Source organism: Lissotriton vulgaris, chromosome 1_1, assembly GCF_964263255.1.
Source record: "Lissotriton vulgaris chromosome 1_1, aLisVul1.2, whole genome shotgun sequence".
Taxonomy (NCBI): domain Eukaryota; kingdom Metazoa; phylum Chordata; class Amphibia; order Caudata; family Salamandridae; genus Lissotriton; species Lissotriton vulgaris.
Genome location: NC_141685.1, coordinates 268,182,805 through 268,196,602, shown reverse-complemented (window position 1 = coordinate 268,196,602; position 13,798 = coordinate 268,182,805). Strand labels below are relative to the sequence as shown.

Below are 13,798 nucleotides of genomic sequence, written 5' to 3'. Positions count from 1 at the left end.
ACATGTGGTTATCATCAAAATATAGATGATGGTCCAAAAAGAGCTGGAACCAGGGTAGTAGATATTGGATGTAGGTTTAGTCTGGCTATCTATTGTTATTGACTTGTTGTAAGGGAAATGTATATTACTCCTTTTGCTTAGGCACTCTTAATAAAGTGAGCTAAGGCATCCCCTGGTTCCTAGATCCACCTGCAGTACAACGTCCTCCTCTCTTCAGGACGGGTTTTTTTTGTTAAAAAATCTCTCAGGAATTTTGAGGGATTCGGAGCACATGCAATATCATGCAATATCATGAGGATGCAGTTTTTTCTAGCATTACTCTGCCTCTCATGGACTTATCTTCATTGGAGGAATGGAGGAAGCCTAAAAGATATACGGTGGTCACCCCGGATACAGCACAGACCACATATATGTAATTTTATATCCAGGTGGAATAAGTATTGCTAAATTCCTCCAATGAAGATAAGTCCATGAGAGGCAGAGTAATGATAGAAAAAACTGCATCCTCATGATATTGCATGTGCTCCGAATCCCTCAAAATTCCTGAGAGATTTTTTAACAAAAAAACCCCGTCCTGAAGAAGGTGTTATCATCGACACAAGACACCGAAACGCCGCGTCGACTCTTGGTTTTTTTAAATGTGCACTTGATTGTATAATGTTTTTCTTCTAATGTAAATTGAAATTGTATTGTTTTTAATAAACTGTTGTTTTTATACTGGTAAAGATTATAGTCTCTTAACTATTGTGTGATTTGTAGATAGGGTTCCTACACTGACTATTGGCCTCTATTAGAGTTATGGTATGTTGATTCCATCGATACAATTTTGTCTCTGAAAGCGTAGATAACCCCCAAGCCCTTTGGCTAGGTTACCTTACGCCCTAGGGTATACCCCCACCATCCAGGGACGTTTCGTTTGTTTTTTTACCACCAAGGACATGTATTAGTGCCAGTCAAAAAGGTTTTGTCATTCGGCTCCAGGTCTCTGCAGTGCACGGCAGAGCTCTGACACAGAGCGACTGCCGAGCACTGTGTCTCCTTACTAGCTTAGAAACAGGGCACTCATAGAGGTAGGAGGAGGAAGAGCTAGGGGTAAGAGGGGGCGGAAAAGCAAGAGGGATGTCAGGTATATTTTTACATATAGAAAGGGTAAACGAGAGTGGGCATGCCAGAGGAAGGTGAGGGACAGTGGTAAGATATTTGGTGATTTTTTTTATTATTCTCAAACACTTAGTCTATCAAAGATTCACTTGCTTTTTAGAAGGATTTCAATAGAAAGAGGTGCGGGAAACCCTGCAGCAACAGTGTGAAGGCTGCATGATGCCTTGTAGGCTTTTTGGGATAAATTAGAGCTGCTCTTCTGTGATTTCTTCCTGTGTGACCCTCACTGCAGCAAAGCAAAGGAGTTTTCCAAGTCCCATTACTCTTTTACTGACCAAAATCGCTCTTTCTGTTCTGGCATGAGATCACTTATTCCCCCCTCTGTAGAGACAGCTAAAAACCCTGTGAACCACACATGTGAGGTTGGTCTGCCTGTTTGAGTTTGTGTCCAGTATTTTTCGATGCGACCACCATGAACTGAAAATTCTTTTTTTCCTTTACAGGGCAACAGCACTGGTGAAGCCCGGGATGTGTATGTCCCCAACCCCTCCTGCCGGGACTTCGCAAAGTATCAATGGATTGGGCAGCTGATGGGTGCAGCTCTCAGAGGCAAAGAGTTTCTGGCAAGTATCCTGTGATTGGTTATAGAGGAGATATGGAAGGCAGATATCCTGGTGATGGAGTTCAGTGCTTCTTTATTGTTCAATTAATTAAAATCAGTACAATATACACATTTTCCATGTATAAAAAAGGAATAGAAAAAAGGAAAGGTTACAGGGCTAATTAAATTTGCTAAAAGCTATAAAATCGTAGAAGCAATTGTCCGAACTAAAATTAAAGTGCTGGTGCATGGGGCTGGCTCCTTTGTCTGGGAACCCAGTTTGCACGTCCTTTAGATATGCCCGATAAAACTAATGTTTGTTTTATGATGACTAAACATTTGAAACAACATAGTTTTGCTCTTTTCGGTGCCAGGTACCTGGATTAGCTCGTCTGACATGTTTGTTTAGTCCTCTAGTCAACCATAGTACCCGTCTACAAGAAGGGTGACAGAAACAATGCAGCATGTTACAGGCCCATCTCCCTGATAAACTCAGTTGCCAAGGTAGTGGGAGGAATAATTTTAAATAGGCTGACCATGTGGGCTAAAATCAACAATGTAATGTCCCCCGTTCAATATGGGTTCAGACCAGGGCACTCAACAATAACTCAATGCCTGAACCTATACTTAATCAGTGGCAAGTATACTATGGCCAGAAAAGGAACTGTGTATATGGCCTTTATGGACTTATCATCGGCCTTTGATTGTGTCGATAGAGGCAGGCTCTGGGACGTCCTGCTCAAAAAGGGGGTTGAGAAGAATTTGATTAATTTTTTAGCCGACCTCCATAGCAATACTCGAGCAAATGTCCGCTATATAAAAGACTTGAAAGTTACCAGAGATTTTAAGATAAATCGCGGGGCTAGGCAGGGCTGTATTTTAGCGCCATTTCTTTTTAATCTATATATTAATGGTCTTGAGGAGCATCTTTTAAAAACAAATACTGACTATCCATACATAGGGAGAAAGGGTGTACCTGTTCTGCTCCACGCAGACGACGCCGTCCTTATCTCCAGAACTCCACTGGGCCTTCAAATATTACTTGATTCTTTTTTTTCATTTATGAAATCACGGGGCCTAAGCATCAACAACACAAAATCATTTGCCATGAAGATAGGTTCTGGCTCAAAAAATTCTTATCCCTTCTTCGTTAATGGGGAAAAAATACCGATAACAAAGACTTTCTCATACCTTGGCGTATTGTTTGACCATAAACTCACTTGGGGACCTGCGGTAAGGAAAAAAAAGGGAGAAACAGCAAGGACAAATGCTGCAATAACAGACTTTGCACGTAAAATGGGAAATACGCCAGCGGTTGCTCTGATGAAACTGTATCAAGCTAAAAGCACCGCTGTGGCCTGTTACGGGAGTGAAATTTGGGGCTTTGTTCCTGTGGGTGACCTCGTAACAACTGAAAACAATTTCCTAAAACAAGTGCTAAGTCTACCTAAAGGCACAGCTAATTTCTCCATTCACGAAGAACTAGGTATGCCCTACCTAGGAGATAAAATAGCTGTCAACCCTTTGCTGTGTTGGTTAAACTGCTGGACGAATAATGATATACCATTTACCCAAAACATCCTTCTCGAAGCACTCAATTGGGATGGGAAATACAAGATACCTTGGTTAAAATATATCAGAAACTGTCTTCATGAATTGGGTCGGCTGGAACTTTTCCTAGCACCACAGCAAGTATCCAAACAAGATGTAACTTATGTGAAGGATACCTTTATGTTGAATCGGCACCTAGCTAGGGAAGAGTCAGAGCTTAAAAAAGGTAGCGTGAGGAAGCATGTCTTAACAAAATCTTGCGTGCAAATTGAACCCTATCTATCCTGGCCCATTTCCAGATACAAACGTTTTCTGATGTCTAGATTTCGCTTTGATTTGTATCATTTGTTGCTAGCTGTGCCTAGTGGGGCCCACAGGGAACAAGTGTTGCCAGCTTGCGGCTGCGACAGTAAGTCTCCGCAAGACCTGGCTCACTTTTTATTCATATGCTCCTACTACACGATACCACGAAAACTGTTCTTAAAACCCCTTTTTAAACAATTGAACTTTGTACAAATAAGGCCTGCATTACTTTATCTTCAGATGCTACACTGTGAAAGTACCTTGTTTTTATGTAATTTTCTAAAAACAGCCTTGAAATTCAGAAAAGGCATGGAAGGTTAATTGTTCAACGAATTATGCCTCCCCCAGTAATATGTTTTTTAGATAAACAGCATATTTATATTCTTTAGAATCTGTATCTTTTCTTGTGACTTCTCGCTCTTGATAAACAGTTTTTTTAACACTGTTTTGAATGTATTTGTTTTTTATTGTACTTTTATGACTGTACTGTATAGTCGAATAAAGGAATTTTTGAATTGAATAGTCCTCTAGTCTTAATCGGTTTTTTTTGGTCCCTTGTGTGCCTGGGATTTGTTTCAAATAAACACCGAAGCAGGTCTCTGAATATGTTGTAATCACTGGACTGATATTTTGCTTTGTGGACTGTTCAGTCATACTCACTCTGGCTTGGTGGCCAACTGGTTGCAACATGTGACTTTAGTGGTTTGTGTCAGTGCAGCCCGGATTGTATCTGTGAATTTCCCTAGTCGGGCTACTATTTGTGCGGTGTTGGCAAAGAAACACAGGTCTGAGACTTCTCTGTATCATCTAAAGCCGTGAGACCTGCAAATTGGGAGTACCAGGCAGTGCTGCTCTCTTGCCAACCTTGGGCAGCAAAACAGCAGGTGAAACATGATTCACAATGGTACCTACATATACAGGCGATTAAGTTGTCATGCCGAGGCCCAGGATGGATTGAAGATCACGATGGGCAGTGCAAGAAGTCTCATGTAGGGGATTTTTTTTCCCGGCCAAGCCTGTCAAAGCTTGCTCAAAGTATGGCTGAGGTTTTCCCAGGATATAAAAGACATCCAGTGTGGAAAGATTGGTTTGGTTCTGAAAACTTTCCAGGTCCCTTTCAAATGATATTCTCTTGACCTGAGCATTCACTGTCTTTTTCCAGGCTATGGCCGGGATATCGTGGCTGTGCAGAGTTTGGACTTCTATTTCAAGTAGACTTGTAGCAGCTGCCAACTGAACCTGCCATGGGGAACCGCCCTCTTCAAAAATTGTTTTGATTTGAGCTTTCAGTGAGGGTGCTGAGGCATGCAAGTACTAATGTAGTATTTTATTATGTCCCCTGAGCAAATGAATCCTGGCGGGCAAGTCCCAGCTCCAGTCACACTCTGGCTCACCTGGCCTGTGGAGGGAGAGCTAAAACCTTCTTACAAGCGGAGATTTGGAGGTTCATAAGGAGCTTGTTGAATGTGCCGGGAAATACTAGATGACCATAATTAAGGGAGGGAACACGTTTTTCTTAAAACTTTCAGGATGGGTTCTGCAGTCGGACTGTGAAATCGCTGGTTTGGGCGTCTCAAACTGTAAATGATGCCGGCCCCCGTGCTTTTTACGTGTTTTAGGAGGGCAATCTTTCAACTAAATGGGAAAATTGCACCTCAACTGCAAACACTATGGGCTTCAACCGGGGAAGTGCACCAAGAAGCTGAGCAGAATAAAATGGTCTGCAAATCTTGGCCCAGAACTTTTGGAGTGGATTACACATGAAGAATTGAACCCCACAGTCATGAGTACCGTCCCCCCTGGAGCATTGGAAAGTACTCCTAGCAGATCTAAAACAAGCTCTAGGGGCGAATTTGGAAACACCCAAACGCATGCCGACCAGCTCCCCCCACAAATTAAACCAAGGGGGCTACATCCAACCAAACACAGCCTCTCAAAGGCCTGGAAGGCAAGAAGAAAAAGAATCAAAAATCCGCACACACAGACAATATCAGTTCTCCGTGCGGAGCACAGAAAGAAAGTCTGGCAGATACAATCTAAGAAAATGGAGGCAGAATGGCTGAAAATATTCACCCTCCTTAAAGAAAGGGGACATAATCAACTTTGGAAATACATCAATCAACATAGTAATACTGGTCCAACAAAAGGGAATGGAGTGGCAGCCGCTGAGTGGGTCAAATACGCAAAGCAGTTATATTCTAATCACCAGAAGACGTCATATACCAACCCTCAACAATCCTACCCAGTAACATTCCAGGCCGTTAAAACACCTAACGTTACAGCGGCTAAGGTTATGAACTTAATTTAAAAAATGAGGACCGACGGAGCACCAGGATCCAACGGGGTCCCCGCATCAGTGTTTAAAGCCTCACATGCATACTGGGCAGGACAGCTCACTCGTACGCTTACGCCACTTCCACTATCCCATCTTCGTGGAAGGGTTCCATTCTTTTCCCCTTTTATAAAAAAGGGGACATCACGAAACCAGAAAACTACTGCCTTATTGTTCTATTAGATATAGAAGCAAAAGTGTATGCAAGAATACTATTGAAAGAACTAGAAGCCTGGGTAAAAGACAACAACATCCTTACCCTTTTACAAATTGGTTTTAGGCCTGAAAGTTCCACTACGGGTAACATTTTAGTACTGGGTCACCTGTCACACCGTGAGACCCACCAGACCTGGGAAAAGCCCTGGAAGGCTCAAGTTTATTAACACCAAGGCTAGGGAAAGTGCAGCACCAAATCCTTCACTACGCCAACGATATTGTAATAATGGATCACACGAGGACCGGCCTACAGAAAAATCTCAATGCCCTTCACAGGTATAATCAAAAGAACAACCTCATGGCGAACCAGCAGAAGACCAAGATATTCATCTTTGTGAAGTACCAGCATAAGAAAACAGCTCAATGGCATCTAGGCGATCTGCAAATTAAAACATGCACGAGTTGTAACTACCTGGGCGTCAGGCTATCAGAAGCGGCAAAACCAGTGGTGATGGAGTTGACATTGACTTCCTCTTCAGGAACACCCATTTGGTTATACCATCCTTATATAAAAAGGTGTTGGGTGGTCTGACAAATTTAGGACAGTGTCCTAGATCAGTCACCCCCGAAGGCCTGTGGTTCTTAAATATCCAGACTTTGATTTTAAGTGCAGCCAGACACAGATCTTTTGTTCACAGTGATTGTCTGGCAAGATGAAATAAACAAGCATTTACAATGCAATGGTTTCGCCTTTGGAAAAGTTAGAGCTATTGGCATTGTAAATGACAAAATGTGTATTTATGTGTTGGTTTTGAAAACAGATAAATAAATGGCATTGTCATTTACATTGCCATTAGCCTCTGCAGTCGCTCTGCAGTCCCTAGCACTCCATAGCACTTCCTAGTCACTCTGCACTCCCTAGTCACTCTGCACTCCCTAGCACTCCCTATCCCTCCCTAGTCACTCTAAACTCCCTAGCACTCCCTAGCCCTCCCTAGTCACTCTGAACTCCCTAGCACTCCCTAGCCCTCCCTAGTCACTCTGCACTCCCTAGCACTCCCTAGTCACTCTGCACTCCCAAGCACTCCCTAGTCACTCTGCACTCCCTAGTCACTCTGCACTCCCTAGCACTCCCTAGCCCTCCCTAGTCACTCTGCACTCCCTAGCACTCTGCACTCCCTAGCACTCCCTAGTCACTCTGCACTCCCTAGTCACTCTGCACTCCCTAGCACTCCCTAGTCACTCTGCACTCTGCACTCCCTTGCACTCCCTTGCACTCTGCACTTCCTTGCACTCTCTTGCACTCTGCACTCCCTAGTCACTCTGCACTCCCTTGCACTCTGCACTCCCTAGCAATCCCTAGTCACTCTGCACTCCCTAGTCGCTCTGCACTCCCTAGCACTCCCTAGCAGTCACTCTGCAGTCACTCTGCACTCCCCAGCAGTTACTCTGCAGTCACTCTGCACTCCCTAGCACACCCTAGAACTCTGCACTCCCTAGTCACTCTGCACTCCCTAGCTCTCCCTAGCACTCTGCAGTCACTCTGCACTCCCTAGCACTGTGCAGTCACTCTGCACTCCATAGCACTCTGCACTCCCTAGTCACTCTACACTCCCTAGCACACCCTAGCACTCTGCACTCCCTAGCACACCCTAGCACTCTGCACTCCCTAGTCACTCTGCAGTCACTCTGCACTCCCTAGCACTCTGCAGTCACGCTGCACTCCCTAGCACTCTGCACTCCCTAGCACACCCTAGCACTCTGCACTCCCTAGTCACTCTGCACTCCCTAGCACTCTGCAGTCACTCTGCACTCCCTAGCACTCCCTGGTCACTCTGCACTCCCTAGTACGGCCTAGTCACTCTGCACTCCCTAGCAGTCCCTAGTCACTCTGCAGTCCCTAGTCACTCTGCACTCTGCACTCACTACTCTGCAGGTGACTGTTTTACTATGCTCAGGTTTGTAGAGAGAACACCTTAGTGTTCTGTTGCAATACTTTGAACTGCAAGAAGTTTCAGTGAACATTACGCTATCTATGTTCCGCTACCATACCATGAAAATCTTTGGAAACATATGCCTCAATTAAGTACTTGTATGGATAGCTGGTTCAGTTAAATACCTCGATTGACTCCTTGTTCAGGTAAATTGTGGTGTGTCAATCTAGTACAGTTCATTTGGTTAGCAGAGATCTGGCTCAGGTAAGAACCTGAATAGATGCATGGATCAAATAAATACCCCTATGTATACCTGACTTAAATGCATTCCTTTTGTACCTATTAAGTTACGTGGTGTATGGATACCAGGCTCAGGCAAATTCCCGTGTCAAAACCCTGTTCAGGTGAATCCCCACATGGACACCTGCCTCAGGTAAAATTGATCTGTGGGAAACTGGCTCATTTTAATCTGTTTCTACACATGTTTTCAGGAAAAACCTGTGGGCCTATCTGGGTAGGGTAACTCTCTGTGTGCATACTAGGAGTGGGCAGAACTAGCGGAGTAACATAAAAACTGTGAGATTCTACAGAGAAATATGCAGCTTGCGCTTCTCGCACTGCAATTTAGTACTGGTAGTGCGAGTAGCGCGAAAATAAGCGTGAATGGCACCATGGATTGTGATAGAGATCGCTGCCATTTGAGTTGATTTTGCTGCAGCTCGAATAGAAAACCTACTCGAGTGGCAGCAAATCTACATGAATGGCAGCCCTTTGAACGCTTGCGACTGCCCGTGACCGCCCGCGTTAGAAACCCACGCTAGGGGATGCTCAAGCTTGCTCACATGCACCAGCTTGTATTTTCTGGAGCCTCACCGGAGAAAAAATCTGCCACATGGCGAATGATAGAAATTGGCCAGAACTCCCTATTAAAGAGTAAGGCAGAGTGACCTGAATTCTGTCTACTCTGCGTGCGGTACAAAACATTACCCCCACCTCTACTGCATAACTGACTGACCTAAACCCATGTGTACAAGTCTGGCTCATTTAAATACTGTCAGAGGTATCTCATTCAGATAAATAATGCTCTGTACACTTGGGTCAGGTAAATACCTGCGTGTATACAGTGCCTAGGAATAAACATGTGGTAGTGTGGATCAATAGATAACTGATTACGTACTGCACACAATTAGATAGCTGTGTATGCATCTGCACTTAACTACACAGTAAATTTTCAACTGGGTAGTATGTTTCACTTGTGTGGCCATGTGGCTCAATTAAACAGTTAGGTGCACACATGATTCATAAATACCTATGTCATCACCCAGCTGGAAGAATGCGTTTGTGTGTGGTGTGAGCGCACACATAGGTATGTTTACCTATACATTCTATATTGTAGTACTTTTCAAGTATAAGATTGAGTACATGTTTGGACATAAAGCTCAGACAAATATATTTGCGGACACATCTGTAGTCACTTGTAACAATCTATTTTTTGTGTGAACTTCTATCTTAGATAAAAGCCTATGTCAACACCTGGATCAGCTAAAAACGTGTGAACACCTGGTTCATGTAAATACATGTAAACACACGGCTTGTGTAAATGCTGCAGACAATTAGCTTCGTTAATTACCCCTATTAACATCTAGCTCGGTTAAATACATATGTGGACCTCTACTGCAACAGAATACTTGGCTGCACAGTTGGTTGACTTAGCTACCAGAGTGGATTCCTGTTATCGAGAACTTGTCGATTGCTTCTTTTGGTGAGGTACATAAGTGGACGCCTCGCTTATCTAAGTACTTATGTGAGACTCAAAGCTGGGTTAAGTCAATATGTGGAAACTATACACTTGACTTAAGGCTATTTGGCTGACTGCAAGCTGCCATTCGCTTCTTCAAGTTCCCCTGAGTACCATCTATGCCCATCCAATTTGTTTTAGGTTTGAACCGACATGGCAGCAACCAAGCCAGCACCACTGCTCATGTAATGAAGGCCATCCAATAATCTCCCTCCGGCTTATGCCTGCTCAGGATCATATATGTATACAAAGCTTAGTGAACTATGATCCTGAGATATACCACAAAGAGACCCTCAGAGCTGACCAAAGATGGCGGCATACTAGAAACCATAAACTGTACTACTGTCTCTCACACTTCTTAAGCCATCATACTGTAAGCACTGCTTCCCATAGCACAATAACAGCGCCTCGGTGGTCATCCTGTACGACCTGAAAACACTTTTCACATGAGATCGAAAAACAAACGTACCACCTTTCCTTCCAAACCCTGTACACGGTGTACTACCTATGTAGGCAAGTACATCAGCCCTCAACACAAAGTTAGTAATCACTATATAGATGCTACAATACAATGCAACACAACACATTTCTCCTTCTGTGGTGTAGGGAAACACCTCTGCCAAAGTCTCACCATTCAAGGAATTCACGTGGTCATTTTGCTAGTAGAGAAAGTACCGCCCTTTTGAAGTCGCACAAGCAAGTGAAGGGAGGGGGCACACGGACAGTGGGAGGGGGGCCGGGCACACGGACAGCGGGAGGGGGCGGCGACGGGCACATGGACAGCGGGAGGGGGGCGGGGACGGGGCACACGGACAGCGGGAGGGGGGGGGGGGGACGGACAGCAGGACATCGCGCAACCTACCCCTGCCCTGTATGACCTGAAAACACTTTTCACATGAGATCGAAAAACAAACGTACCAGCTTTCCTTCCAAACCCCGTACACGGTGTACTACCTATGTAGGCAAGCACATCAGCCCTCGACACAGGGTTAGTAATCACTATATAGATGCTACTTTACAATGCAACACAACACATTTCCCCCTCTGTGGTGTAGGGAAACACCTCTGCCAAAGTCTCATCATTCAAGGAATTCACGTGGACATTTTGCCAGTAGAGAAAGTACCCCCCTTTTGAAGTCGCACAAGCAAGTGTAGGGAGGGGGGACGGGCACATGGACAGCGGGAGGGGGGGGGTGAAAGGCACGGACAGTGGGAGGGGGGCGGGAAAGGCACGGACAGCGGGAGGGGGGCGGGCACACGGACAGCGGGAGGAGGGACGGGCAGGCAACATAAGACGGGATACACGAGACGAGTAAAAGACGAGCGGGAAAGGCACGGACAGCGGGAGGGGAGGTGGGAAAGGCACGGACAGCGGGAGGGGTGGGCGGGAACGATCAAAGCACTCACCTGGACCTGGACTTCCGGCGGCGGTCGGCCGCGGAATGACCAAAAGAAACATGGACGACCAAAAAAATAAACCCCGGCCACCGCCGCACCTACGTGATAAAAGGGGGCTGGATGAGAAAAACATCGCCGGAACGCCCACGAATCGCCTCGAACCATGACAGACAGATCTCACTTCCAATGGCTAGCCTCCATTTATGGAGCTAACCAATGGAAGTGAGAGGCGTGACAAAGGCACCATACTCTTCACAAAAGTTTTCGCCTGCGCGAACACTGCTGCGCAGCGGACGCCAGGCGAAACCTAAAAAGCAACATAAGCACTTAAGAAAAAATAATAATTGTTCATGGGCTCATTAAAGAGTAATGCAAATTTATTTAAGCTAAATCAATAAAAAGTAAAAATACAAGCCTATAAATCGGCTTACAACAATTTGGAGTCTGTTTAATTAGACATGCCCCATCTCATCTCTTCAAGAAGCTCTTCTGTTATCGCTCATAGAGAAGCTTCTTATGCACTTCTTCATACAGCTTTCAAGGGACGTTAGTTTTTTTGATCCGGCCTGTAGGGTCTATCTGAGCCAAAGAATACCATGATTGGCTAGCCATGGTGGTCCTACTCCGGTGAATATCTATGGAGCAAAACTAGTCCTAGGCACAGATAAAAAAAAATAATGATCTGGGTGTGACGCTGGGAACCTCATTCTTGCTGTGGTGAAGAGAAATACTTTTGAAGTTAGCCGATCCTTGATGCACCTTGCCAGACACTTGTAGAACACCAGACCCTTTGTGGGTTGGGCACATAGTCTCTTTAGCGGGAGCTGACTGCTCCATGTCGGGGACTTTTTTCCTAAATGTTTATTCTTTTTCTTCACTTGGAATCTGTCACGCCTCACTCTTAACTTCTGACTCTCCTCTCCTCTGAACCACGTTAGCACCAGGACAAGATTTCATCATAAGATGTATGTTGGGCAAAAACAGGTTGCAGAGAGGAATACCCTGCATGCTGGATGAAACTCTCTCTTCCTGTAGAGAAGTTCCACAATGCATGAGCTGCCTCAGGCCAGTAAGAGATGAAGGACCGAAAATTCTCTCTGTGTAAAGCTTCAGCTCAGCTATCAGCAGGTACTGACCTCATGGGAAGGTAACTCTGACAAGATGGCTGTCCTCCATCAAGTTAACACTGAGCTGCAGCACTGTAGGCAGGAAGGTTTCTGCCCAGAAACATACCTATGCTTATGTGCACCTTTCTGGCAAAAAGGCAAAAGCTAGTACTAGAGATCCGGAGATGTGTAAGCGGCCTTGTTTAGCCAATCATGAGAGCTCTTGGAAAAAAAGTAAAAGTAACAAAAATGTGTTCTTTTATGTAGTATGTCAACTGCACCTCACCTTTTTCTAAATGCTGTAGAACGTAACACATACTGGTCACTCTACTTCTTCCCTGGAGAACAAGTAGACACATTTGTACAGCTCCGAGTTTACTTGCTTGGGCTATGGTTGAAGTTCTTATTCTCCACATCTTCTAATAGATGAAACCTGCACTCTTGTCTTTCTTATGCTATCCATTTTCTGTCCCTAGCATGTAATTCAGCAAGTACAACAGATAGTGGGGAGGAAATTTGATGTACAGCATTACAGGGCATTTTGATGCCACTCCCATCCACCTTGCTCTCCTCCTTGCGGAAAGCGCACCACCTCAGCCATTCCAACTCATCCCCAGTTTCTCTGGTCATACTTCTAGAGTTTTTCTACACGCTTTCTGGAGATCATGTGGTTAGGATCTTGTTGCCCATTTATAACCATTTGAACTAAATGTTTTCAAGGCTGGCCCACCTCCGACATCGTCCGTTGCTACCGCCGACATCGTCCCCAGTTTCAGCACCGAAGCAGACACAGCGCCGGATCGGCGTCGCTCAACGCAGATTTCTACGCTGATGGGGTTATTCTTTCCCCATGTCAGTCTTCCTAATTTCCAGCCTGTTTCACAGACTTTGGAGGAAGGTTAGAGCTGGGAGGGGTCTGAGGACCCTCTCACACAACATGTGAGCATGACCCAGACAGGGCAGAAAAATTGGGGTATGCCAGAGGTCTTGACACCTCGCCTGACCTTGGCATGCTGTCTCCTCCGTCTGTGGCTAGGGAGGAGAGTGCAAGTTACGTAGTGGTGTTGCATAGGGCGGCCGAGGCCCTCCACCTCGAACTCCTTACAGCGGCTGTCAGCTCTAACCTTCTGACAGAAGTGCTTCAGCCGGCGGCGACCTCTTCCGAGGCCTTGCTGCCCTTTAATGATGCACTTTCAGACGTTCTTTTGGGCACTTGGTCCAGGCCAAACACCGGCGCCATTGCCCGGCTCTGGGCTACCCCCTCTTTCTCTCCCAACATCCCACCCCTGAGAGCTTTGTCGTCCAAACCTCTACTTCCCAGTGCGCATTCCCTTCCGCACCTGCTGATAGGGAATCCAAGAAGCTAGATTAGCTTGGCAAGAAGCTGTTTTAATCTGCCAGCTTAGGCCTGCTGTCGGTGAACACCTCATGCCTCTTGGGCTGTTACTCCCACTCTGTGTGGGACACGGTTGCGCAGGTGCTGCCTGCCTGTCCGGAGTAGACCTGGACAGTACTCTC

At 45.5% G+C, this 13,798-nt stretch overlaps 1 protein-coding gene across 1 annotated transcript in view; it reads left to right on the top strand.

Moving 5' to 3' along the window:
* LOC147746889 (E3 ubiquitin-protein ligase HECTD3-like) overlaps positions 1–13,798 on the top strand; it is a 523,212-nt gene that overhangs the window by 396,803 nt on the left and 112,611 nt on the right. The window contains exon 14 of the mRNA XM_086952298.1: positions 1,605–1,724. Coding sequence (XP_086808424.1) covers positions 1,605–1,724 — 120 coding nt within the window. The remainder of the gene's footprint in view (positions 1–1,604; positions 1,725–13,798) is intronic.